The sequence below is a fragment of the Lepidochelys olivacea genome, assembly GCF_965140295.1.
Source record: "Lepidochelys olivacea isolate rLepOli2 genome assembly, chromosome: 10".
Lineage (NCBI taxonomy): Eukaryota > Metazoa > Chordata > Testudines > Cheloniidae > Lepidochelys > Lepidochelys olivacea.
In genome coordinates this window covers 78,969,885-78,994,985 of record NC_140420.1, presented here as the reverse complement: position 1 = coordinate 78,994,985, position 25,101 = coordinate 78,969,885, and the positions used below count along the sequence as shown (strand labels likewise).

At 46.0% G+C, this 25,101-nt stretch overlaps 1 protein-coding gene across 9 annotated transcripts in view; it reads left to right on the top strand.

Moving 5' to 3' along the window:
• IGDCC4 (immunoglobulin superfamily DCC subclass member 4) overlaps window positions 1–25,101 on the top strand; it is a 198,101-nt gene that overhangs the window by 47,959 nt on the left and 125,041 nt on the right. For 5 of the 9 annotated variants that reach the window (XM_084641360.1, XM_084641358.1, XM_084641362.1 and 2 more), the window contains exon 2: window positions 8,667–8,996. The exons of 1 other annotated variant lie outside the window; for it this stretch is intronic. In XM_084641360.1, the coding sequence (XP_084497486.1) occupies window positions 8,667–8,996 (330 nt within the window). Of the gene's footprint in view, window positions 1–5,882; window positions 6,070–8,666; window positions 8,997–25,101 lie in introns of those variants that run through there. 3 more of the 9 variants (XM_084641365.1, XM_084641359.1, XM_084641357.1) reach the window with 1 other exon arrangement.

Genomic DNA, 25,101 nt, shown 5'->3' with positions numbered 1-25,101 from the left:
GGGCGACCTTGGGCAAGTCACTTAGTCTCTCTGTGCCCCAGGTCTCCTTCTGTGCAATGGGGATGATAGTGCTGCCCTGCCTCCCAGGGGTGTTGGATAAATACATTAAAGATGCTGAGGTGCTCTGGGACTATGCTAATGAGGGTCAGCCAAGTACCAAAACCAGACCAAAGAGAATTTCTGTACTAGTCGCTTTACCATGCTGTTAGTAGCGAGACCATATTACGACGTCAGTAGTAATAGTCAATGTATGCAGGACGTATGGTGGCGTTTTCAAAGCGTAGCTAAGGGAGTCAGGCACCCAAATCCCGCTGAAATGCAATGGGAGTTGGGCACTGAAATAGGCTGCTTTTTATCTGATGCTTCCCCGGCACCCCCAAAGCCTTTTACTGCTGTTAACTAATTAATTCTCACTAGATTCCTGTGAGAGAGATAAGTGTTATCTCCATTTTACAAGTAGGGAAACTGAGGCAGAGAGGTCAAGCGACTTAGGGCGATGAGAAAGTCGGTATCAGAGGCAGGGTTAGAATCTGTTGCCTTGCAATGTAGTGCTCAGACCGCTACCACACTCCCTCATCCTGCGAGGTTTATCATAGATCAGTCTTTATGGAGGATTAAATAAGGCTGTTAAGATACTTAGGATTTCTGAGGAAGTGCAAAGAAATCAGACCCCTACCATAAGAAGTAGCAATGGATTTTGGACTAACTGGTAGTAGCAGCAGCTCTGAACTTGCATGCCTCAGTATTTTGTTTTGAGGGCTTCCCCCTCACATGTTATATAAATACAAGCTGACTAAGGTTCATATGACATTCTACACATAAACTGTTCTACAAGAACAACTGTCATTGGCTGAGAGCCCTTTGAAGGGTCTCAGAAAGCCCCTTGTTGTCCCGCCAGAGAATAATATATCTCCTCAGATTTGTGTTCTTGCAAGTAATTCATCACTCCAGATGTGTCTTCTGTCCTTAGTTTGACTGATGAGTTCTCCTCTGCCGTGCATACTTTGTTAACCAGCTTTCTGCATTGATTATGTCACTTTCCGATTGTGCTCTTTTTGGTAACCTGCTCAGGGCATATTTTTCTCTTTGCCTAAAATACCTTTCCTTCTGCAGTGTTATTTATACCAATGTGCGAGGCTTGGCCTCTCTCTCTCCTGTGCCAAGAGCCACTCAGGATACTGGTTATAGCTCCCTGAGTCACCTGCACCCCAGACCCAAGTATAATTTAGAGCTGCCTAGGGAGTGCTCTAATTTACACCAGCTAGCTCGAGTCCCTAAAGGACTGGATACCAGTTGAGAATTGGTGGAGTTTAGGAGCCCTGCTCCCAGCCTCTGCTTTGCCCCCGTATGCAAGGATGTGGGGGAACAAGTGGCACAGGTGCCTGTTATACCAGTGTACACCAGCTGAGAGCTCCCTGTGCAGGATGAATTCTCAGCTGGACACTTACTGCCAGTCTGCAACCACTCTGCCCCACCTGACAGCACAGAGGGGCCCAAAGGGAGGGAGAGAATCACAAGTGCTGTGATTTGTACCATTCTGTCATGAGTTAAGATCCTGTCTCCTACAGAGCAAACTTGTGAGTGATAGGAGAGACAGGGGGACATTTTTTAGAGTTCGGTCTGAACTGAAGCCCTGGATTCAACCCTCCAAACCTTGGGTCAGGTCAGATCAGCGCTTTATGGCTTGTGCCCACCCTTGCTAATTCCAGCTTTGTCACATCTTGCCCATATGTATTAGCATCACAACAGAAATTTCCGCATGGGAAGAACTGGAAACCCAGTGAGCGCCCAGAGGGGGCGATGCATTTGTGCTCTGCGTGTAGCAGAATACAGTGCCTGCAGGTAGGGTATGCATGCTGGGTAATTTCACATGGTCTCTGCAAGTCCACGTGAAATGTGTAGTCGGCCAGCAGCTGTGTGTTCTATCAGAGTTTGAACACTGGAGGGGAGCGGTGAATAGTGCACGGGCTGCCGCATTGCTTTCTCCCTCTGTGGGTTGTTGGGGTGTGCCTAGCATACCCAGGCTGATGCTCCAGGTTGGGACACCTTTGTCTCCTGAGCTGCTGGGGCTAATGCAGGGGTGCCCAAGCTATGGCCTGTGGGCTGTACACGGCCCACCAGAGCATTTCATAAGGCCCATGGCCTGCTTCAACACAATATACTAACGGCCGATTCATTAGCGGTTTGTCATCATGTTTACATCATTTTAGTTGACACAAGGAAGTATCGGGAAATACTGTACATAGAAACACACGCGAAACAAGCTGAACTTAAAATATAAATCAATACAGGTGACTTTAAATCTTATTAAAATATAGGTAGAATCTGGCCCTCGGAAGGTTGTGCTTAGGTTTATGTGGCCCTCCATCCTGAGTAGTAAGGTTGGGCCCCACTGGGCTAAAGCATGGAAGACATGAAACAGGGTTTCCCTGACCAGGATCAGAACACAGACCCAATAAATTCTACCAATTGTGTAGGAGACGAGAGCATTAACTAACCAGCAGAACACAAAGCTGTGAATGCAGGACAAGAGCCAATATTCTGTGCCACCCTGATGTGCTGTCCAAGGTTGGACTGTGCAAGGGACCCTGGGGATCTTGGATGTTACTGGACTGGGGAGGGGGAGACTTCCCTTCCAGGGGTGATATCAAAGGCATTTCAAAGGGGGGTTAGGTGCCTCCCCGTGGAGCTCAATAGGAGATGGGCACCTGGCTCCCATTTATGCCTTTGACAGTCAGCCCCAGAGTGGCTACAATACTTGTGTTTGAAGGGGAACCAAGAGGTGGAACGAGATGGTTTGCTTACTCAGCGCTGGAGGAAGTATCTTGTTAATGCCAGATACGTGCGGGAACTTGTTCAAGGACTACTTATGTTTGTGAAATTCTGACCTCTAGTGCTGCTAGCTTAGGTCAGTGAGACCGATGGTGATCTGCTGAGTGAGTGCTGGTCCTCAGAATGACACAGGCTTATGGGCAGGTTTGAACTTATCTCCTCGGTCACAGTGCTGGGATATGCACCAGGGCTTGTGTGCCGCATTTGCTGGTAATGATAATTAAAGTGCACGGGTCAGAAACACAGACTTTTCAATCTTGGAGAGGGTTTCTACTGTTCTCCTTCCAGGGACCATGTGCCCCTTCTCCTTCCCATTCCATGCATGTCTGAGAGGTATGTGCATGATTACCTACAGCTGTAACACGTCTGGATGGGCTGAAAAGGTGCTGAATGTAAAATCTTGTCCTTATGTCGAGGGACTGGATGGCTCAGAAGCTTGATAATGGCAGTATGGACAGGTTAACTCCTAGGCTGTTGCTTTGACAATTAAATGAGCCAGTTGGGGGAGGGGAAAAAAGCAAATGTACATTGTGAAAAATTTGTTTTGTTCTAAATTTTCTGAGAAATTTTCCATTTTCCAATGAAAATTTTCTAAATGATATTTTTCAAAAGTGTTTTCAAAATGTTTGAAAAATGTCTTTTCTTCATTATGATGTGGAGAGGGGGAACCCTTCCTCTCACAGGGAGAAAGTTTAAAAAAAGAAAAGAGAGAGGCGGCTTTTTTCCCTCCACTGAAATGAAACAAAAACGTTGAAATTTTTAATTTTAGAAATTTTTTTTTTGAATTCCCATTGTATTTGAAATAGCACTCAGCCTGGCTCACACTCTTGGGGTGGAGAGAGCCATTGGAGCTTTGTGGAAGCTTGAATCCAGATATGGGCTTGGCAAATGTAGACATGTGTGCTACAAAATTATAAACTCCAATGTTTAAAAAGTCAGCCGCAAAAATACCTGCCTATCTAAGGTGCTTTTATAGCCTCCACCACCCTAATATCTGAGCATCTGGCAATTTTTCATGTATTTAGCCTAACGATACTTCTGGAAAGTTGGCAATTGTCATCTAGATAGGTATTGTTATCCCCATTGTATATCCGGGGAACTGAGACACAGAGAGACTTAGGTCCGGTCTACGCTACGCTACACATTCCGGGGCATGGGTGAAAAAGCCACAGCCGTGGATGACATAGTTCTACCAACCTAACCCCCCCGTGTAGACAGTGCTGTGTGGGCAGGAGAGCTTCTCCTGTCAACTTAGCTACTGCTTCTCAGGGAGTTAACTACGCCGATGAGCATCTTCATTACAGAGCTACAGCCGATGCAGCGTTTTAGGTGTAGACTTGCCTGAAGTGCCTTGCCCGAGGCCATACAAGGTGGGTGAGGTAATATCTTTTATTGGACCGACTTCTGTTGGTGAGAGACAAGTTTTCGAGCCACACAGAGCTCTTCTTCAGCTCTGGGAAAAGAACTCCCAGCCAAGTGCAAGATGGAACAGCTTGTTCGGCATAAGTAGTTAGCACATTTTGGAAGGGACCATTCAAGGTAGAGTGGCCTGTTAACACCAGTGTAGTCATAGGACATGAAGAGGGGGTTGGTGGGTTACAATCTGTCCAATAACAGATATGACCTCTCTAATATCCTTGGACCGACATGGCTACAACTACACCGCATACACAGCTATACAGGCTGTCTGCAGTAGACAGGTTAGCGCTGTAACCACTAGGCCGTCCTTCCTCTACCCACAGTCAGCTATGACATCTATTAGTGTCACTGCTTGAGAGGGACAGAATTAGTCATGAGAAATGGAAAAGTAGCATAAATCATAGTCACCAACGGGCGCAGTCATGCAAGATACGTGTGCGCTTCCTGTGGGGTGGGCAGCGCTTGGTTGAACTTTGGCCCAAAGGAAGCTGCAAGAGAAACGGTGCATCCCTGTCTGATCTACTGACACACATTTATTCCGATAACAAATGACTTACCCTCGTCGAGGATTTGAATTGTGGTCCAAATCATTGCATAGCTTGTTTTCATTCTGTTGGAAAAGATGAGTCGGCATTTTTACCTTACTAATAAAATAATTCTGATACTATACAGAGCACCGATGGTGCTGACTGTGTTGAAAGACTTCGCAGACTTCAGTCCTGCAAACACCCCAGTGATGGCAGGCAGTGAGTATTACATGGGAAGGGGAATAAGATAGCTATGCCCCGAAGGAGAGCAGCACTGTGAAAACACCAGTTGTGGTGGCTGGTTTGATGCAACACGGAAGATAAACTGAGGCATGGGCAGGGCTCTACTCCAGGTCTGAAGAACTAAAGAGGTCATGGGGGGTGGGGAAATTTATATTCAGCTTGGATGAAAATTAGTTTCTTTATCATCAGAACTTTTTAACCTGCTGTTAGTTTTCTTCTTGGCTACAAAAGGCCATTGCTTGGATGAAGCGGGGGGGGAAGGCGCCGTTATAATCTGTAGGAGAGTGCATAGAGGAGAACACGTACCTCTGAGCTGAGACCGCGGATCAGCGGGCCTTTGTGAGCACAACTGCTTATCCCTGAGCTAGCTGCAAGATGACAGGTTTTCTGCACAGCAGGGGGTCACTAAATTAACCGGGCACTTGGGCCGTGCAAATTCCTTCTTTTCAGTTGCACCTGGAGCTTCCGATGCCTAGAAACAATTCCATTACCCTGCATGTGTAATTTTGCGTGTCATTGCCCCTAATTGCATGCTTAAAGTGCGCGCTTTTAACATGCAGCCCTTTTATCAGCAGTAGGTAATAGAAGGTTTAATAGGGTGTTTGAATTCCTATAAAATTAATCTGTAGCTTTCTGTGATAGGGGACAGGCAGGGAGCCATGTGGTTCATATCCACTGTTGATAAACTCGTTATAGAGGCAGGAAACATTTTCGATTGGAGCAGTGACAAAATAATTTGGAGGGGAGCCATGAAGAGAGTGGATGTGATGCTTCTAGCAGAGTGGAGATTGCTGGCGTGTGGAAGCAGTGTTGCCAGCTCACACTGACTTAGTGTCTCTGGAGACCTGCAATAGCAAATGCATTTTATTAATGACAATGTTCTTTAGAAAATGCCGAGGCATTGTTGCTAGGGGTGGAACTCGATTGCAAGTGGGATTGTTTGTGTTGGTTTGGAAACGTTCCAGACCAAGACCTGTTCCATTTAACTTTCTCACCGCTGGTAACCGATCAAGGACCTCACTGCGGCAAGCAGGCTGCCATAAGCTTGGTAAGACATGATGCAGTCTTCTCAGTGTCCAGTAGTTTGTAGCTGTAACATCCTTCCTTTTGACTGAGAGTGGACAAACAGCACTTGATGTAGAGTTTTAGGAACTGTTTGCATAGATCATCATGGGGTTAGAGTGCTAAGACAGTGGGATGGATATTTTGGCCATTTTTCTGTTGCTTGTTCTTTTTTGACTTGTTCGTTTACCTTATGATAAACCATAAGCCTTGTGTTATCAGCTATCCAACACCTGCTTTAGTGGGTATTCCCAAGTTTTTCATTTTTTTCCTCCCCTCTTGGCCCTTGCTGTGTTTCTCTCGTGATTCGTTGCTAATTAGCCCTTGTTCATGATCTTGTTACTGTGAGATCTCTCTGGGTGAATCTTTTTGTAACCCAGATTTGGTTGTCAGCTGAAGGCTGCACTGCTCATGTCTAGCTATCGAGGTCTGATTCTGTTCCTGTCCATGTTAGTTGGGGTTTGGCTCTTCTGTAGTGCTTTGCTCTTTGTTTTTTACCAGTCAGCCCACAGAGATGGAGTTTTGAATGCAAACATGTAAAATACCCAGTCTGTTAGAAATTGTGACAAGCCTGAATCAGATCCCCAGGTCTGACCCCTGTTTCCGAACTTTGTGGCAATTTACATTTGGATGCAAATCTGGATCTGAACTTCTGGTCTTGTGCTTACTTATACAGGGGGCTCTGAACACCCTTGAAGTTAGGACTTGGCTTATGACTACCTAGTCCTGGGAAAATTCTGTGCCAAAAAATTAAAAATTCTGCACCAAAACAATAAAAATTCTGCACACAATATTTTAAAATTTTGCAAAATTCTGCAGATTTTATTTGTCAAAATAACACTACATAATTACACCAGTTTCAATTATTTTGGTAATTTATTTCAAAATACCTCTCATAAATATGTCTGTTACAATACAGACTCACGCAAAAATTCCCCCAGGAGTAGAGTTAAAGAAACCCTTATGACAACCCAGTTCTAGTTTCTTTGCCTCCTGTCCCCTTCCCAAAAGCCCAGCTGGGAGGCCAGAGACCCACAACCCCTCCCCACGAGTCCAGCTGTGGGGCCCCCCAGCCCAGATACCCACACCCCCTCCCCTCCAGAGTCCAGCTGTGGCCCCCCCAGCCCAGACACCCATCCCCCTACTGCCCAGGGATCCAGAAGGAGAAACAGCCTGTAGCTGGGTCCCAGGCTTGTATGGAGTTTGCTGCATGCTGCTGTCTCCTTTCCTCAGGGCCTGCAGGAAACTGTAGCTGCTAGGAAATTTCTACTCCTTCCTCCCTCTCCCCCAGGCAGTATCTTCTGTGCACAAGTTGGGCTCTGCTGGGTCCAGCGACCCCTTGTGGTGGCCAGCAGCACTGCAGCCCATTTCTGGGGGTGGGGGAAAGGAAATTATGTGCAAAAACATTCATTTCTGCAAACTTCTGCATTGCGCAATGGTGCAGAATTCCCACAGAAGTAGACTACCGGAAAATGGCCTCTCTCCCCATGTGCATCCAGGTTAAACAGGGTGACTGGGTATTCTCAGCAGAAGACTCCCTTCTTTATGGAAAAGAAGAACTTAGTAAGGGTGAAATCAATAGGATTACACTATAAAATTACACTACAAAATTAAAGGATCTAAGAATACAAAAGAATTTCGATAGGCTTTTAGCCATCATAAGGAATGCTATTGCAGGGAGATAATTCTCTATTACATCTTATAAGGTAGTTAAAGCCCATAGGAAAGCTCTTATTTTCTTTAATTTTGTAGGACTTTTCCTGTGTGTTTACACATCCTAGGCGAAGAACAGTCATTAAGTTTGGTAGGAAGCAGATTCCTACCCGTGTTGAGCCGAGTTCTGCCCCTGGGGTAAGCTGGCTTCAGAGAGACTTGTGCCTGCCGATGCTAAGGGCATAACTGCCAAGTTTTCTGCAGCTCTATGTGTGACACTTCATGCAAATGTCTTGGCTAATTTACATACTTGGCCCATAGCCATAAATATCAGGTTATGCGCCCTGCCCCTAGTGGGGGCGAGGGATTGGACAGGGAGCTGCAAGGAACTGGACAACTGTCGCTTGGGTAGGTAAGTGGGTGTCTGGCAGTGTAGGAATAGCTGGGACGATGCTGGAGGGAGTCGGGGGGTAAGTGGGCGGTGCTGGGCTGTCTGGGATAGGTGGGTGCTGTGCTGTGGGAGTAGCTGGGGTGTGTGGGTGGGGATGTCTGGAAGGCAGGTGCGAGAGTCAGAGGCTGTTGCTGGCTCCCCACTGTCTTTTGTGCCCGATGCTGCTGTTACTGCCATCTCTGCAGTGTCTGACTGCACCTTCCCCGCTTGGATCCAGCAGCGGTGTAGAAACACAGGAGGTAGGGAGGCTGTCTGCAGAGCTGGCTCCGTAGCCCAGAGGAGACGCTGCAGGTCATTCCCGGAGCCCAGCTGTGCAGGAGAGATGCGCGATGGGCGCTGCTATTTGTGGGTGACACGTCAGATGCCAGACCCTGGCAGGGCTGAAGTTTGTGTGTTTACGTCCGATCACGTGAATCGCAAAGTGCCGGGACATCTGTTTGTATAAATCAGGACACAACCCAAATGTCTTTGCCTTGCAGGGAAGCTGGTGCAGGGGGATTCTCTGGAGCTGAGCTGCAGTGCTGCCTCTCCAAAGGTGACATTAGACCCGAGCCAAGCCGTGGTGCTGGACTGTAACCTGGCTTCTGTCGAGCAGTTGATCAATATCACCTGGAAGAAGAATGGGTTCCCATTAGTGGAGCAGGAGCACCTTCTCGTGCTTCCAAATGGATCACTCTTCATATCGTCCCCGACTGCTGCTAAGGAGAGTAAATATCCTGAAAGGACTGGCGCAGAGGGTAATTACTCCTGTGTCTCCCAGAGCTCCCTAGGCGCGGTTGCCAGTCAAACGACTGCAGTTAGGTTTTCAAGTAAGTATTTCTCTGGTATTGATACAGACTCTTCGGCCTGGCTTAAGAGCTGAGAAAGAATTGTCTAGGTTCCTTTAAATGCTGGCAGGCCTCAGAATTGTCTGTAAAATAAGTTATGAAGTCATCATCTTTTTTCCCCCTCCCAGTTACATTTTAATTTCCCCTGGAACCCTTCCAGATTCCCTCCTGACAAGGCCCTCCTGTTTGCAGAAAGCCAGCCTTTCCCTTTGGGCCACTATCTTGTCAAGTCCTTTTGTTTCAGGACACAAGGTCTGTATACAGTATGCACTGTATTTCTGCAGTAGTAAAGAAAGGTTCAGTAAGGACTATGATGGCCAGATCCTCAGCTGGCCTAAATCAGTGGGAGTCAATGGAGTTATGCCTGCTTACGCCACTGAGGGTTTGCTACCTTCTAGCATTTCTTCAATGACAAAAAGCAATTCCATCCTGTGCTGACCTTGTGTCCTTCCTCCTTTATTCAATCTCTTGATTGGTTGTTTTTGCCTCAGTGTTATTATAGAAACTGTGGTCCTGGATCTTGTTAAGTTGAATTATAATGGGGTGTGTGTGTATAATTATTCTGGCACATCCCGAGCTGCACTTTGATTAGCTGTTGATATTAATTAGTGTTACCCAACACATGGAAAGAAGAGTAGCTAGGAGAATGACTTACATGGGACCTGAGTAATGAGATCAGAGGTCAAAATATTTTCGTAGCATGTCACCATTCACCTAATTCCTTTGGGATCTGGTAGATAATTAGCACTGCTTTACGCTCGTTAAATATGGGGAAGTGAGAGGAGCTGTAGTCTTTGAAAGGTCTATCCTGGCCCCTAAAGATCGTTCTCCTTTTCTTTGGTTTTAGTATATTCAGATCACACATTAGCACAAAGGAGGAGTGGGGGGAAGTGGGAAAACAATACTCTAGAACATTGGAGGCTGAAATAGACTGTGCTGGGGAACAAGGGAAAGGACAGAAGGTTTGTGCGTGTCTTTGAATAATGCAAAGGCATCAGACATTCTGACTTCTCCTCCTTACCGAAGAATTCCATGCTCTAATTGCAAATTACCTGCTGGGCTGTGGTAGGTCCGATCTCCCTGGCCCCATATAGAGGTTGATGAGTCTGCTACAGCTGTGGTTAAAAGAACAGAGGCCTTTTAGTGCTGACAGTAGAAAACGCAGTATTTAAGACTCAGAAGTCCTTGGGTTGTTCCCCACTTGGGTTGGCAACCCACACAGGTGTGTCATGTTACATGTAATCCGTTTAGCTGTTAACGTTTTCTTATAACATGTTTTCTGTCATTGATGGTGGTGATTTTTTTTTAAGTTACCTATGTGTGTGTCAATATAGTCCCCTTGGAGTGTGCCACATTGACATTTGTGGCGACTGAAGCCCTCTTTGCTCATAGAACAGGTCTAGCACAGGAAATGGGGTCCAAGCTTCTGCTCTCTGTGCCCATCCAATCGGACTACCACCCCCCTCAGTGGGAGGATCATTCAGACCACTTGACTATTCAGTCCTCTCTCCCTCTGTTGCAGTAGCACTAAGGATCTCAGTTATTGTCAGTTGTTTGATGGTGGTTTCTATGATGTGGATACTGGAAATTGGACTGACACTTAGTGTATCTTGCTGTGACTGCGTGCTAGCTACCAGATGGAATTTACTGATCTCTTAAGAACATAAGAATGGCCACATTGGGTCAGACCAAAGGTCCATCTAGTTCAGTGGTCAATGCCAGGTGCCTCAGAGGGAATGGACAGAACAGGGCAATTTGGAGTGATCCATCCCATGTTGTCCAGTCCCTGCTTCTGGCAATTGGAGGTTTAGGAACAACTGGAGCATGGGGTTGTGTCCCTGATCATCTTGACTAATAGCCATTGCTGGACCTATCCTGCATGAGGGTATCTAATTCTTGTTTGAACCCTGTTATACTTTCGTCCTTCACAACATCCTCTGGCAATGAATTCCACAGATTGACTGTGCATTGTATGAAGAAGTACTTTTGTTTCTTTTAAATCTGCTGCCTGTGAATTTCATTGGGTGACCCCGAGTTCTCATGTTATGTGAAGGGGTAAATAATATTTCCCTAATCTCTTGCTCCGCACCGTTCATGGTTTTATAGACCTCGATCATACCCCCCCTTAGTCGTCTCTTTTCCAAGTTGAAGAGTCCCAGTCTTTTTAACCTGTTCTCCTATGGAAGTTGTTCCATCCCCCTCATCATTTTTGTTGCCCATCTCGGTACCGTTTCCACTTCTAATATACCATTTTTGAGATGGGGCGACCAGAACTGCATGCCGTATTCAACACGTGGGTGTACCAGGGGTTTATATAGGGGCAATATGATATTTTCTGTCTTATCCATTTCCTAATGGTTCTTAACATTCTGTTCGCTTTTTTGACTGTCACTGCACATTGAGCAGATGTTTTGGAGAGTTATCCATGATGACTCCAAGATCTCTTTCTTGAGTGGTAACAGCTAATTTAGTCCCCTTCATTTTGAATATAGTTGGGTATATTTTTTCCAGTGGGAATTACTTTGCATTTATCAACATTGAATTTCTTCTGCCATTTTGTTACCAATCACCCAGTTTTGTGAGATCCCTTTGTAATCCTTCACAGTCAGCTTTGAACTTGACACAAAATTACTCAAGATAGTTTTCTGCAAATTTTGCCTCCTTACTCTTCACACCATATTTCAGATCATTTGTGAATATGTTGAACAGCACAGGTCCCAGTACAGATGCTAGGGTGACTCCGCTATTTACCTCTCTTTCTCCATTTTGAAAACTGGCCATTTATTCCTGCCCTTTGTTTCCTATATTTTGACCTACTTCTGCTCTATGAAAGGGCCTTCCCTCTTATCCCATGACTTCTCAGTTTGCTTAAGAGCCTTTAGTGAGGGACTTTGTCAAAGGCTCTCTGAAAGTCCAAGTACACTGTTTCGTCTGGCTCGCTCTTGTCCACATGCTTGTTGACCTTGACAAAGAGTTCTAACAGATTGGTGAGGCATGATTTCCCTTTACAAAAGCTGTGTTGACTCTTCCCGAACAAATCGTTTTCATCTATGTGTCTGATAATTCTGTCCTTTACTATAGTTTCAACCAGTTTGCCTGGTACTGAAATTAGGCTTAGTGGCCAGCAATTTCCAAGATCGCCTCTGAAGGCTTTTGTAAAAATCGGCATCACATTACCTATCCTCTAGTCATCTGGTTCAGAGGCTGCTTTAAGCAATAGGTTACATGCCACAGTTTGTAGTTCTGCAATTTCATATTTGAGTTCTTTGAGAACTCTTGGGTGAATCCCATCTGGTCCTGGTGACTTATTACTATTTAATTTATCAGTTTGTTCCAAAACGTCCTCTATTGACACCTCAGTCTGGGACACTGAGAAAAGAACGGATTAAGAATGGGATCTTCCCCTCATCCTCTTTAGTGAAGACTGATGCAAAGAATTCATTTAGCTTCTCTGCAAAGCCCTCGTCTTTCTTGAGTGCTCCGTTAGCACCTTGATCATCCAGTGGCCCCACAGATTGTTTGGCGGGCTTCCAGCTTCTGATGTACTTAATTTTTTTTTTTTTTTTTTGCTGTTAGTTTTTGTGTCTTTAGCTAGTTGCTTTTCTAATTCTCTTTTGGCCGGCCTCACTAAACTTGACTCTCTGGCCTCTCGTCCTAACAGCTCTTTTAAGGAACCAGAAGGGCATGATCAGCTCCCAAAAGATTCTGAGACACAGCTTCATGAAGAGCAGCAGGTGAACAGGTGCATTATAAACTGCATCAGAGCCACAGTAGGTTGAATTTGGGCTATCTTTAAATTAGGGCCTCAATCAGCTGAGCTGTGTGTAAGTTATAATGCAGGGATCGAGAACTGCAGGGCACTTGAAATAAGCAGTGTGCATCTGTGGTGGCTGCCATCTTGGCTGTTGCCAGGGATTGAACCGGGGATCACCAGAGCTAAAAGCCAGTGTCTGTGCAGCTTGAGCTAAAGAGCCAGGCTCTCCAGCTGATAGATGTAACAGTCGCATCCTCTAGGGATGGGCCTAGAGGGGGCACGTAGCACACTGTCTCTGTACGGGCTGAGGGGAAGGCACAGGTGAGCTAGGCATCCAGAACAGCAAATGATGATTAATGGGCATGGGGGTCTCAAAAATGGAAAGAGAAACCACAGTGGGATTGAGAGTCTCAGGACAGGGCGGGAAGAACAATTCTGTGAGATCCTGGCACAGGTGGCCACTAAAAAATTTTGGAAGCATCATTCTAACTGCAAGGAGCCAAACTGTGCACTGAGGTTCCACCTGAGGAACGGACACTTGCCGTGCTGACCTCCCCTTTCTTGCCCAGAAAGGGTCTCAGCTGCTTCTGTTCTGCTCCGACCTGTAGGGTGACCCTCTCTGGGTTCAGGGATCTGCAAGTGTGCTCAAGGTTGGGCCAGCGCACAAACATACCACTTCCACCCCGCAGAGAGCCAGAGGATGCGTGTTGGGAAATGCCTTTAAAAGCAGGGAATGGGAAGTTGCTTGCAGGTCAGTTTCAATCAAAAGTGGCTTCAGATGACAAGTGCTGCAGAGCAGAAGGCTCTTGCACCAAGAGTGATTTGAGTTAATACATAGAAAGGCATGACCGATAATGTGGCGTGTGGTTGGTTGGCTCTCGTTTTTTTGTTTGTTTTGTGGTTCCTTATCTAACCGTTACCTCTTCGACACAGTGAATGAGACGTGTTGGTAAATAATGGAGAGAAGCTAAGTGGCATTTTTGCAAAATGTACAATAAAAATCAATGCATCTGTCCTAGCTGGGCAGTTTGTTGTAAATTACAGAGCTAAAGTTTAAATAGCAAATAATTTTAAAGACATTGTCAATTTGAAAATCACACTTTTCTCAAAATCCTGTTGTTTACTAGTACTGTGAACTTAGAGAACAATATTTCGGTCTGTTTTCTTAGTTAGTCAGTGTTGCTCTTTCTCCTGAATAGATGTTCTCCCCTGTCATTTGTTTTGGGTTTTTACACATGGCAGTCGTCTTCTTCTTAGTGTATACGCAATATGCCTCAGGTGGCACATGACCGGGATTCATCATTGAATTTGGTCTGCTGGTTAGATCATTAGCTTCCCTGGCCCAGGCCAGGTACTGACACGGTGCGCGACGTGAACGCTGATCCATGCCTCCCACACATGGCAGTAAGGGACGGAAAACACAAGAAAGAGAAATTGTGCAACCGCAAAACTTGGCAAGGGGAGTTAGGTTGGAAACACAATCTGCTTTTAAAATTACTTGATTTTGGATGAATGGTATCCCTTTAATGTGGGCGTTTGCCTGCTAATTATTATTATTTGTATTATGGTTGTGCTTAAAGACCACAGTTACAACAGAGGTCCCATTGAGCTACGTGTTATACAAACACATAGGTAACTTAAAAACAAATCTACACCACGAATGACAGAAAACATGTTATAAGAAAATGTTAACAGTTGAATTGATTTCTATTTAACGTGACACATCTGTGCAGGCTGACAACCTAAGTGGGAATCCAAACCAAGGACTTCTAAGTCTTAAATATTGCGTGTTCTGTTGTCAGCGCTAAAAGGGCTCTGCTCTTTTAACCACAGCTGTAGCAGGTTCCTCAACCTCTATCTGTGCCCACCAGTAGTGGGAGACAGAGGGCCACACAGTGTAAGCATTGGTTACAGGTATAAAACTTAAAGGACCCTATGTATGATGCAATGGATGGATTTACTGAAAGCAATGAGTTCTTACAGGGAGGTAGTTCACAGTGATTGGCACTTTGCAGGACGGGGCCCAGTACACAAACAGCATTACTCATAAACCGCAAAAAGGAAACCAAATATTGGAAATGTTGAATGTTGAGGGTTGTACTCGAACTTGTCATGAATAGGCTAGTATGGGAGGTGTGCGTTTCCCTTTAAAAAGGGAGGTCTTCATTGGCATATCTCCTCCTTGAGCCAGTCTGAGCAAAAAGCAGGCAAAAAAGAGAAGAGGCGGGGTTGTTCTAAATGGTACATTAGCTGAATTAGCGAGACCTGAGGGTACCGGGGACCCTGGCAGGTGAAGTTACCCCCTACGTTTTGTAAAACAAGTTCTTAGGAACACTGATGAACGTTAGTAATGTTTCATTGAACTAAACAGAAAATGTAACAAAGGAAAATCCAACGGCGTGCCAAAGTGCTCAGATATCATGGAGTTGAGTGCAGAATGGCTAATCGGACAGATGGGTGCACTGACAAAGTAGTGATGTAGGTGCTTTAGGACTCAACATTGTACAGGCGTGTTTAAATATCTCTCCCTTCCCCCAGACAAAAACCCAACAAAAAACTGTTTTCATTGTATTTTTTAAGGTCTGGAAACATTTCTATTACTATTAGATTTCTTAAAACAATTTAACAAAATCTAAATATTGGGCTTAAACTAAACCTGCGGTGTACCTTTAATTATAGCCGTGTTGGGAGACCCCCAGTAACTGTAATTAGAAACAGTTACTTTTACATCTGGGTTGCTTTGAAATTGGCGTTGCTCAATAAAATGTTGCTGGTGTAATAAGTTACTGTAAATGTATTAAGTGGCCTTGGTAATGGGTAACCCGCAATAAAGCAGTAAGGATTTGCAGTAACATATTACTCGTAAAGTTCCAAAGTAGCTACACACTCTCTTTTTTTTCTTGTTTCTGCCTGCCCTGTGTGTTTGTTTCTTAACCTCAGCTTGGATGTTGCAGTTAGTGGTACCCGTCTGGGCAGAACTAGTCAGGCTGGACAAGTGACTTGTATGGTATGTGCCGGCATAAATAACTAGAAGGGCTGCTGGGAAGACTGACGTGTCGTGTTTTCCAAGGAATTTATAATGATAGCCTGCTGCAGACTCCCAGATGTGCTGTGGAAATAGAATAAACTACCTTTAAAAAGCAACTGAAATTTGACCCACGTTATGCATTTCTACACAGCACTGCCTAGCGCGTAACTGGCTGCCACGCACAGGTTTCTGACCCACAAACACATTATAATTTCTCGAGCGTGCGTTTTGGTTTGTACACTGAGATTCTGGGAGGGCCTGTTGAGATGGTGTTGACAATTCCAGCACTGGTGCCAGGCGGCGAGGGAGCATGGATTTTTTTTAAAGGCGGTCCCTGGGCCCTGGCATATTTTAAAGACCAGATTTGGGGGGGGCTCTTTGGAAAGGGCCTTTCAGACTCGCCATTGAAATGCTTGGAGTCCACTACGTGTACACTTCTGCCAAATTTGAAACTGGGATTAGGCGGCTGCAGCTGGTCATTCCAGCTTGATCCAGTGATAGCTACTGCAGCATAGAATCATAGCAGCATGGTGGGTCCAAGCCGATTCTATTACTAATGCCTGTAGCTTCCGTGGGGCCGCTTGCATTATGAAGGAGGGTAGGGTCAGTATGGAGTGCAGCGGGATCTGAGAGCTCCTGCTACTGGAGCTTCTGTGGGAGCTCTGTATAGCCCCAACGAAAACCGAGAGGCACTTCCTCAGCTGGTGTAATTTATCATAGTCCCATTGAAGTCAACAGAGCAATGGCAGCTTATAGCATCAGAGGAGGATCTGCCCCCAGATGAAATGGCTAAAGATGCTGATGAAACAATTCTCATGAGGAAATAGTCCGGGGAATTTTGCTGGCTGACACTGAAGGGGCCAGGACCTGACGGAACTGGTAAAAGCACAAGATGGTTTAGTTTGGAGGCTGAGGCCCTGTTTGAGAGCCAGTGGTCTCTCTCTGTGAAGGCTGTGAGCTCTTCCTGGGCTGGGTGTCAGGTGTCTCCTCTTTAGTGACGCCTTCTGTTTGTGAAAGCTCAGTTCTGCCTTCGCAACATAAGGTAGCAGCAGGGTAGAGGCTTAATCTTTGGCAGGAAAGAGACTTGAGGGGAGTCCAAGCTGGCAGTAAAGTGAGAGCTTTATTGCAGACAAGCTGTTGTCCTCAGGCGCCGGGTGTAGTGATTTAAGGCGCCACGGGAAGTAGCCGAGGAAGGTATAATGGATTTTGGTCCCAAGTGCTACATTCCTCCAGTTCAGTGACTGATTGCAGGTGCCAAAGAAAACCAGGCGGTGCTTTTATCCTCAAGGCTGCTCAACCGGGCAATGTCCACGAATCCAGCCCAACACAGAAGGAGCAATCTGACTTCTCAAGCTCCCTGTGGTGTGCGCACCATGCTAGGAAGAGATGTAAACAGACCCTCCGCTTTGCAGAGTAAGACTTGGGTGGATCAAATCTTTCATTTGCTGTCGTCCTCAGAAACGCGGGTCACAGCGGCAGATTCTGCGCCCTCCTGTCCACTCACCTTCTCTCAGATTGAATTGGCAGTAGAGGCCTCACGCTCGAGTCTGCACCTTTGGTGCCCACGTGCCAATGTGGTTGCCCAAATGTGGAAGCTTGGCATCCCGCTGAGGTGCCTATGTTAGAATATAGAACCCGCAGAACGCACCCTTATCTTGTCCCAGTAGAGGCTATTTAGACCTTAAGGCCTCATAGGGTTATAAACTATTCAGCCTCGCTACATTTCTCCCAGAATACACCGGTGATATTTGCCCCTCGCCTTGACTCCAGGTAATTTGGTACAAAGCTTGGAAAGTATAAAGGGGTGGAGGGGAAAACCATTCACGTACACAAGGGAGACCTGTGACCCAGCATATGAACCTGCTCCTCTTGAAGAGTGAGGAGAGCCTATGTTTGCTTCTGACTCATTGCCAATGCCTGCCTGGTGGAGGCAAAAATACACGGAAATGGGCAGGCAGGTTTCTTGACCTAAAGAAAAGGGGGTGGGATGGGGAAAGAACTGTCCTCAAAGGCTGGAGTTGAAGCACAGAGAATCAGCGTGCTCAGACCAAGAGAAGAACAGCAGCAAGCCCCAATGTTCGAGAGTCAGATTTCCAGTGGTCAATGTGACCTTTCCCAAGGAGATGCACAACCCAGGCCTGGCAGGGATTGGCTCCTCAGGCCTTCCTGCCCAATCCCCTTCTGAGCTTTCTTGGTCCCAGGGCCAGGATTCAGCAAGGCAGCTTTCTCTAGGGCTGCTGACTGAGAATTTTCCTTTGAAACTGGTTTTCAGCTCGCCATGCGAAGTGTCCGCTTTCTGCAGAAGAGTTTGAGGTTTTGTCCAAAAATGACCATTTTTGCTTATTTCTGCATGTTGGGTGTGTGTGGAGAACCTGGCTCTAGATTCGTCCCGTTCTTCCTGGTTCCTTTTACTGACCTTTCTGTAAAAAGTTAAAGAAAAAATCTGTCCCATGTTGAGTGAATACAATAAACACTCAATCCTCCAGCTGTTGCCAACCCCAGAGATATGTGGCCCCCTAAGGACAGTCGGCTTCCAATGCAGGACAGACTAGAATTGCAGAGGGTGGGCACGCATCCAGACTATCTTAATAATGTTCGTTTCCAGAGCTTCCTTTATTTTTACATTCAGAGTAATCCCTCGCACTGGATTGAATTGTAACAGATGTACTGGTCTTGTTTTTAAAGGGCTTCTTTGAGCAGCGGGGGTTGCCACCCACTCTGACACTGTGTTGTTAGTTTGGAGGTGTCATTCTCCAGTCCCCTCGTGGAGAGGCGTTGATGCCTAAGAACTCAGCTGCTGTCCAATTAGAGGCGCTCGGACATACCCAGGGAAGGAGCATGGGAGGGACCTAGAGAGGTTAAAAAAAAAGGGGGCAGGAAATAATAGGCTGCATTCTGCCATCCATGCTTGCGACATTCTGAGCACCTAGTGAGATTAGATCCCTTGATGCCTAGGAGCTTGCATGGGTACTGCTGAGGGCAGAGTTTGTCCCAATGTCTTTTGCTGAGACGGTAAGCAGGAGGAGTAGTCACTGCATATTGTACGGCCCCCTTCTGAACGCGAGGGGAAGAGTTCTAGACTGTGAAGAGCAGTAGAAAGCAGTAGCAGCTGTCGAAGTTACAAAGATTCTGTGCTGTCTCGCAAGGTGACTATCCATTTATAAAAGGAAGCAGAGATGAAAGGAAGGGCTTTCCAGTTCAGCCTGGTATTCATTTCAGGCACAGAAAAAGATCTCTCGAGATCTGAGGCATTAAAATAATAAAACAACGTAATATCCTAGATTAAAGTCCCTCACATTTGGAAATTACCTTCAGAGCTGTTTTAAGAATGTGAGAGCCAATAAATAACCAGCCCTTGACTTAAAAACTAAGCTAGGTTAGAAAATAACGTGAATGCAATAATATTTTTCTGTGCTATAATATCTCTCGTCCTGTGATCCTAATAACAGTTAATGAATGTGAGGCAGGTAAGTAATATTAGCCCTGTTTTCCACTGGGGAAACTGAGGCACGGAGTGGTTTGCATTTACCCAGCATCTGCAGTAGGACCAGGAATGGAACTTGGGGGTCCTGACATCCAGACCTGTGCTTGACCCATTGGAACACACTTACTCTAGTAGAAGCGTAAATAGACCCTGAGCCTGTCCAACATGTGTTTAGCTGTGTGAGTAGTCTCAGCCAAGTCAAATGCTTCTCACTGTGCATAAAATCTTTGCAGGATTGGAGCCATAGTTGTTTGGTTATCAGTTTAGGTAGGGTCTATGTAAACCAGTTGGTTTTCTTAGCAAATATTAAGCATACAGTGTCCCAAAGGCCAGTTTCTCTCCCCTTTTCTTTGCCTTCCGCATACATTTGCAGTGCCAGATGAATAGCTACTAGCCGTATTTCATAAGATGGGTGACTTTTGGGGCTTGTGAAATGCCGCGGATTGAACAGGAGACAGACCGGTATAGTGCAGACAGACACCGGGTAAATCGTGACGGTTAGAGATGGGAAACCCACCTTGGGTCAATTCAGCCCTTCTCCCTGGCAGTGCTGGATTACCTGTCTGCCTTACATCTCTCTCCGATCAGACAGTACTCACCTTACACAGCACTTCATTTTACTCAAAGATTCTAAGAGCAGGTAAACTGTGCGGAACATAGGTCATAACATGTAAGGCCACAAGGGATCACCGTGATAATCTAGTCTGACACCCAGCACGCCCTGTACAACATCAGCCTTATACCTCACCTGGCAATTCCCGCATCGACCCCAGGAACTTGTGGTTCAACTAGAGCATATATCAGGGTTGGAAGGGACCTCAAGAGATCATCTTGTCTAACCCCCTGCTCAAAGCAGGACCAATCCTCAATTTTTTGCCCCAGATCCCTAAATGGCCCCCTTAAGGATTGAACTCACAACGGTGGGTTTAGCAGGCCAATGCTCAGAGACGGCCTCTCTTGAGCTAAGGACTCCGAGCGATACAGTCAACTACATCCCTTGGTAAATTATCTCAAAGATTAATTACCCTCACTGCTAAAAATTTGCACCGTATGGTACAGCAATGTGCTTTACAGCTCAACTGATCTGTTTTTTTTTTGGCTGGTGCCCTGTAGAGACCAATGGAAAAAATACTGGCTCAGAAATGGGAATATCCTTTTAAAAAAAAAAAATTCCCCAGATTTTTGTTTCTAGATCTTTAAAAATGGATATTTGTAAGAATATGGGGGAAAACACCCCCCTCCCATCTCCCGCCATGCTCTGTCACATGGCATCCAAATTCAGAGGAACTGTCTAAGACTTGTCACTCTTCATGTGTGCATTTATATGTCTCGTTTTATTACTATCTGCCCGGGGAAAATGCTGCTTCTTCAGCGAGCATTTGCCCCTGACATAACATACTTATTTCTGAATCGAGGGTGACGAGGAAGTTGATTAATAATATGCATCCCCCAGCTCATCTTGTTTTGCAGGCTGGAGAGACGTGTTTGCGGCATTAGCATTCGTTTCGTGTGAGCGGAGAATTCCAAGGGCTCTGTTTCTGTGTAAGCGGCACAGAGCGCGGTGTTCTATCAGACCTTGTTTACATGCAGATGGAGTTATTCTTCAGACTGATTGCGTCGGCCGTGGCTGATTAATGTTAGGTGATAGAACAAGACTTGTCTGGAAGATGAGGGAGAGAGGAAGTCAGCCAGCAACCTTTTGCTCCTGGCAGGTGGTGTGTTTCTGTCATTAGATGAGTCTGTGCTACAGATCCTGAATGTGGCTCTGGGACTCTTTTTTGATCAATAGGATGATGCAAATAATAATAATTAATAATGACAGTACTTGGCCCTCATAAAGCATCCAGAGATCTCCAGGTGCTTATCGTGACCTTAGCTTCATGATGCCATATGAGGTAGGTAAATATCTTCACCAGCAAAGCAAAGCACTAAAGCTAGGAGGGTTGGCTGAACGCCCACTGAAATCAGTGTAAAGACTATGACTTCGTTGGGACTTGGATGAGTCTTAAATGACTTGCTGAAAGTCACACATCAAGCCCGTAGCAGAGCCTGGGCTAGACCACATCTCCTCCTGCCCTCCAGTCCTGTGCTTTAAGTAGGTCATCTCTGCTGCCTATAAATCTATTGCATGGTATATTTCATTCCCCGTAGTGCGCACTAGCTAAGTGGGCCAATCAGGTCTTATGTCTCCTGCCGAGTCAGCAAGCCACTCACAAGGGATTCTGCTGGAAACATGAGACAGTGGCTGTGGTGCAGGCTTTCAGGAGTTCGCTCCTTTCTCCAAATAGTCCCAGAAATTTGGGGCCACTGTGACATTTCAGTTTATAAGGGCTTTTGGCTCCCACACTTGAGAAGGGAAAGTATCAGACGGAAATGAGTCGAGAGTCTCAAAGAGACCAATCGGAGGAGACAGTCTGTCTCACCAGGAAAGCGTGAAAGAGACTAAATTTGGATGCTATGTACAGGCCTGGCCAGGTGACAAGGAATCCAGTGTCAGCAGGAAGGACATAGCATTTTTGTCCTTAATTTATGAGGTTGTGCCAGGTATTGTTAGAAGAGAAGAGGACATGTCTGACAAAAGCTCGTCTCCTTTGTGGGATCTGATTTGCCAAGATGTATGGACTATCTATTCAATGGAAAGCAGTAAGAATTTCTCTATCAGAAGAGAGCCTGGATGCACGTAGCCCTGTCTGACTGGCTGAGACTGGATGCTTTAAAGAAAGGTGGAAACCCGAACAGTGTGCTTAATTGTGCATTGCTCTAGCACAGGGGAAATGCCCTCCTGGCTCCCAAGCTCGTGAGCTCATTATATGCCCTGAAGCACCGGTATTGAAAGCCTATAGGCCTTCATCTTCACGAGTGTAACTGCAACTGCTGATATTATTGTTAGAAACTTAGAAATGTTTTTGAAACTCAGTAAGTCTCAATAGTATCCTGGGACAGAGAGTTGTGCGGTTTCTTTATACATTGCCTTTAAAAATAAACTTGTCTCGTTATTTGGGTCAAATGCCTTTTAATTTCATCAGGCACCTTCCCACAAGTCTGATTTGGGAAGGAGTGACCAGGAGGTTCTGACCAGCTTTCTCAGATGATCAGCCATTGCAGTGGCCTGGATGCAAAAGAACCCAGCTGTTCCACAGACAGGCCTCAGGGCTAGAAAGGTTTCTGAATATGCTGGTGCATTTATGACACCTTTGTTTTGATGCAGCCGTGGCCCTCTGGTGCGGTTCTCAACTGTTGTGGCAGATTGTACTTTTGACATCTTCGCAGCACGGCAGCAAATCTCTACGGTTACCGCCTTGTGGAGCTGACACAGGACCAAAAATTGCACCTGAATCAGTGCTCCTTTTTGTACGACATGTGGATTTCATTAACCCTACAAAGGCTGGCGGCACTTAAGTCTCTGCTGCCTTTGGACAGACTCACCTCATAGAAAGCCATTTTATCCCCAGGTTCAGCTACAGAATGCAAATGTCCCACTACAGAACTTTTTACATCCTGCTGCCTTTCAGAGAATGAAAGACGACAATGAGCGTCAGCATCGCGTGCCTTAACCTGGTGTTCGGTTCATCCCGCGGCACCAGTTCTGCTTACCGAAAGTGGCCCACTAGGCACTCACATTCCATGCCCAGCTCCACGCCAGCGAGCCGGGCTTCTTACCCATTTGAAGTTTGAGATTGTTTCGGCCCCAAGACCTAATCGTTCGCTTTACCAGATGAAACTACGGAGATGGACGAGTGCCAGCTATCCTGAGGGAAACTTTGGCGGGAAGTAGCTACTAGATGGTTCGATTAGTCTTTTGCCCCTATAGCCAGGCCGGACAACCGATTTGCACATCAGGACCGCTACGGACCTCCACCAGAGTTTCTTCTGGCTTCACCCTGCCCAGGCATCGTTCACCGGCGCGGAAGGATGTTCTTCCTCAATGCAGAATTCTCAGCTGCATGGGTCTTTTTGCATCCCTAGGCTGGAAGGAAGGAGAGCTCCTGCATCTGTCCAACGTTTGGCCAGTTTCCATCGAGACCAGTGGCCCAGTAGAATTGTGCTGTTGAATTTAGACTTGTTCTCTGATGGGACCACCTTGCTCCAAGAAACTAAGAGTATAATCTGTCCTTTTCTAAATGGGAAAAGTGGTGGATAGTTGCCTGGATTTCTTCTTTTGCCAGCTGGGTTCAGAAGAAGCCCCAGCCGGCTGATGGCATCTAGGGAACTGTGTTCACTGTAGGACCGGGCTTTGAATTCAGTCTTTGTAGCGTAGATGATGTAGCAGTGGCCACTGGAGACAGCGGATACTGAACCCTGCCACAGGCAGCAGTGTGGGATATTTCACCCTCTCTGAGTTCTTGGCAAGGCTCCCTGGGAAGTTTGGCAGCACTTCCACCACTTCCTGGACAAGCGAATGGAGTCAGGTGGCCTTGTTTTTGCCAAAGGTTTGGGCACAACATAGTCAATGCAAGAGAGACAAGGTGGGTGAGGCAGTCTATTTTATTGGACCAGCTTCTGTTGGTGAGAGAGAGAAGCTTTTGAGCCACACAGAGCTCTTCTTCAGGTCTGGGCCCGAAAACTTGTCTCTCTCTCCAACAGAAGTTGGTCCAATAAAAGACGTTACCTCACCCATCTTGTCTCTCTAATATCCTGGGACTGACACGGCTACAGCAACACTGCATATGACATGCAAGAGGGCTGGTGTAAGAGGCTGATCTTTATCTACTGGTGTCAGTCACATGCCATGCATCAGGGATACCAAAGGTTATATCCTGGCCACATGGCAGAGTCAATCCACTGATTTTAGGGGTTACCATTACAAATGAGACCTGGTTAATCTGTAATGACTGCTAGTTCAAATCTCTTTACTATGTAAATAGATGTTTAGTCACTTAATTAGATTTGCAGGTTTCTCAGAGCCCTAAATACCCCCAAAGTGAAAGTACGCAGTGTGTTGTTTTCGCTGCAGAAAGGTATCTCTCTCTACCTGTTAATCACGACATTTGTGAAAGCTGTTAATTTACTTTAAACTGTTTGCGAGGGAGGATCTATAAAATTACAATAATTGTAGGTGTTAGGTGAACATATTTGCTGTGTCTGGAAGGAATGATGCTGTACTGTATCACGTTTCTGCTGGCAGAAGCTGAAAATGGGTGTCGACGTGCCACGTTATATGTATAATGTGTAATCTGTGTTACTGGTGTAGTGCAATTGTGTTAGGAGGACCACACAAGCTTACAATAAGAGTAGACACAAACTTGCTTGTAGGCTTGTCTCTCCTGCGTTCCAGTTGCTTAAAGGAATAGTAGTTTTAGTTAAATTGCACGTCCACTGATATTAAAGGACATGCAGAATTGGAGTCACTCCTCCCCCCAACCCCCCCCCCCCCAAAAAAAGAAAAAAAAGAGTCATAAAACATTTTAAGTGTTGAGGAAAGATCCCAGACTGGCAGCCCCAGAGAGCAAAGTCCTCACTGCAGAGCACGCTGTGGAAAGGCAGTGCAAGTTTCTCTCCTTGCCCACCAGTTTGCTTCTAACCCATCCTGGAATGAGCACCTCCAGCATGAGAGGGTAGTTTCACTCCTTGGTCCATTTACTCCTTGGTGTAGGCACAGATTGCCTACTACCGCTTCAGTTATTGTGGTGGGTTTTGGGGGGACCTCTACTGAGACTACTGACTCATTGCACACACAGGCAGATGTTACTTTGAGTCACCGCTGACCTGACTTGGAAGCAGAAAACTAAAGGTCAAAGGCTCTGCATATCGTTACTAGTCATTGGGAGATCGGTGTGTGTATGAGAAGCAGGAGCAGATCCTACAAAACTTAGACAGGCAG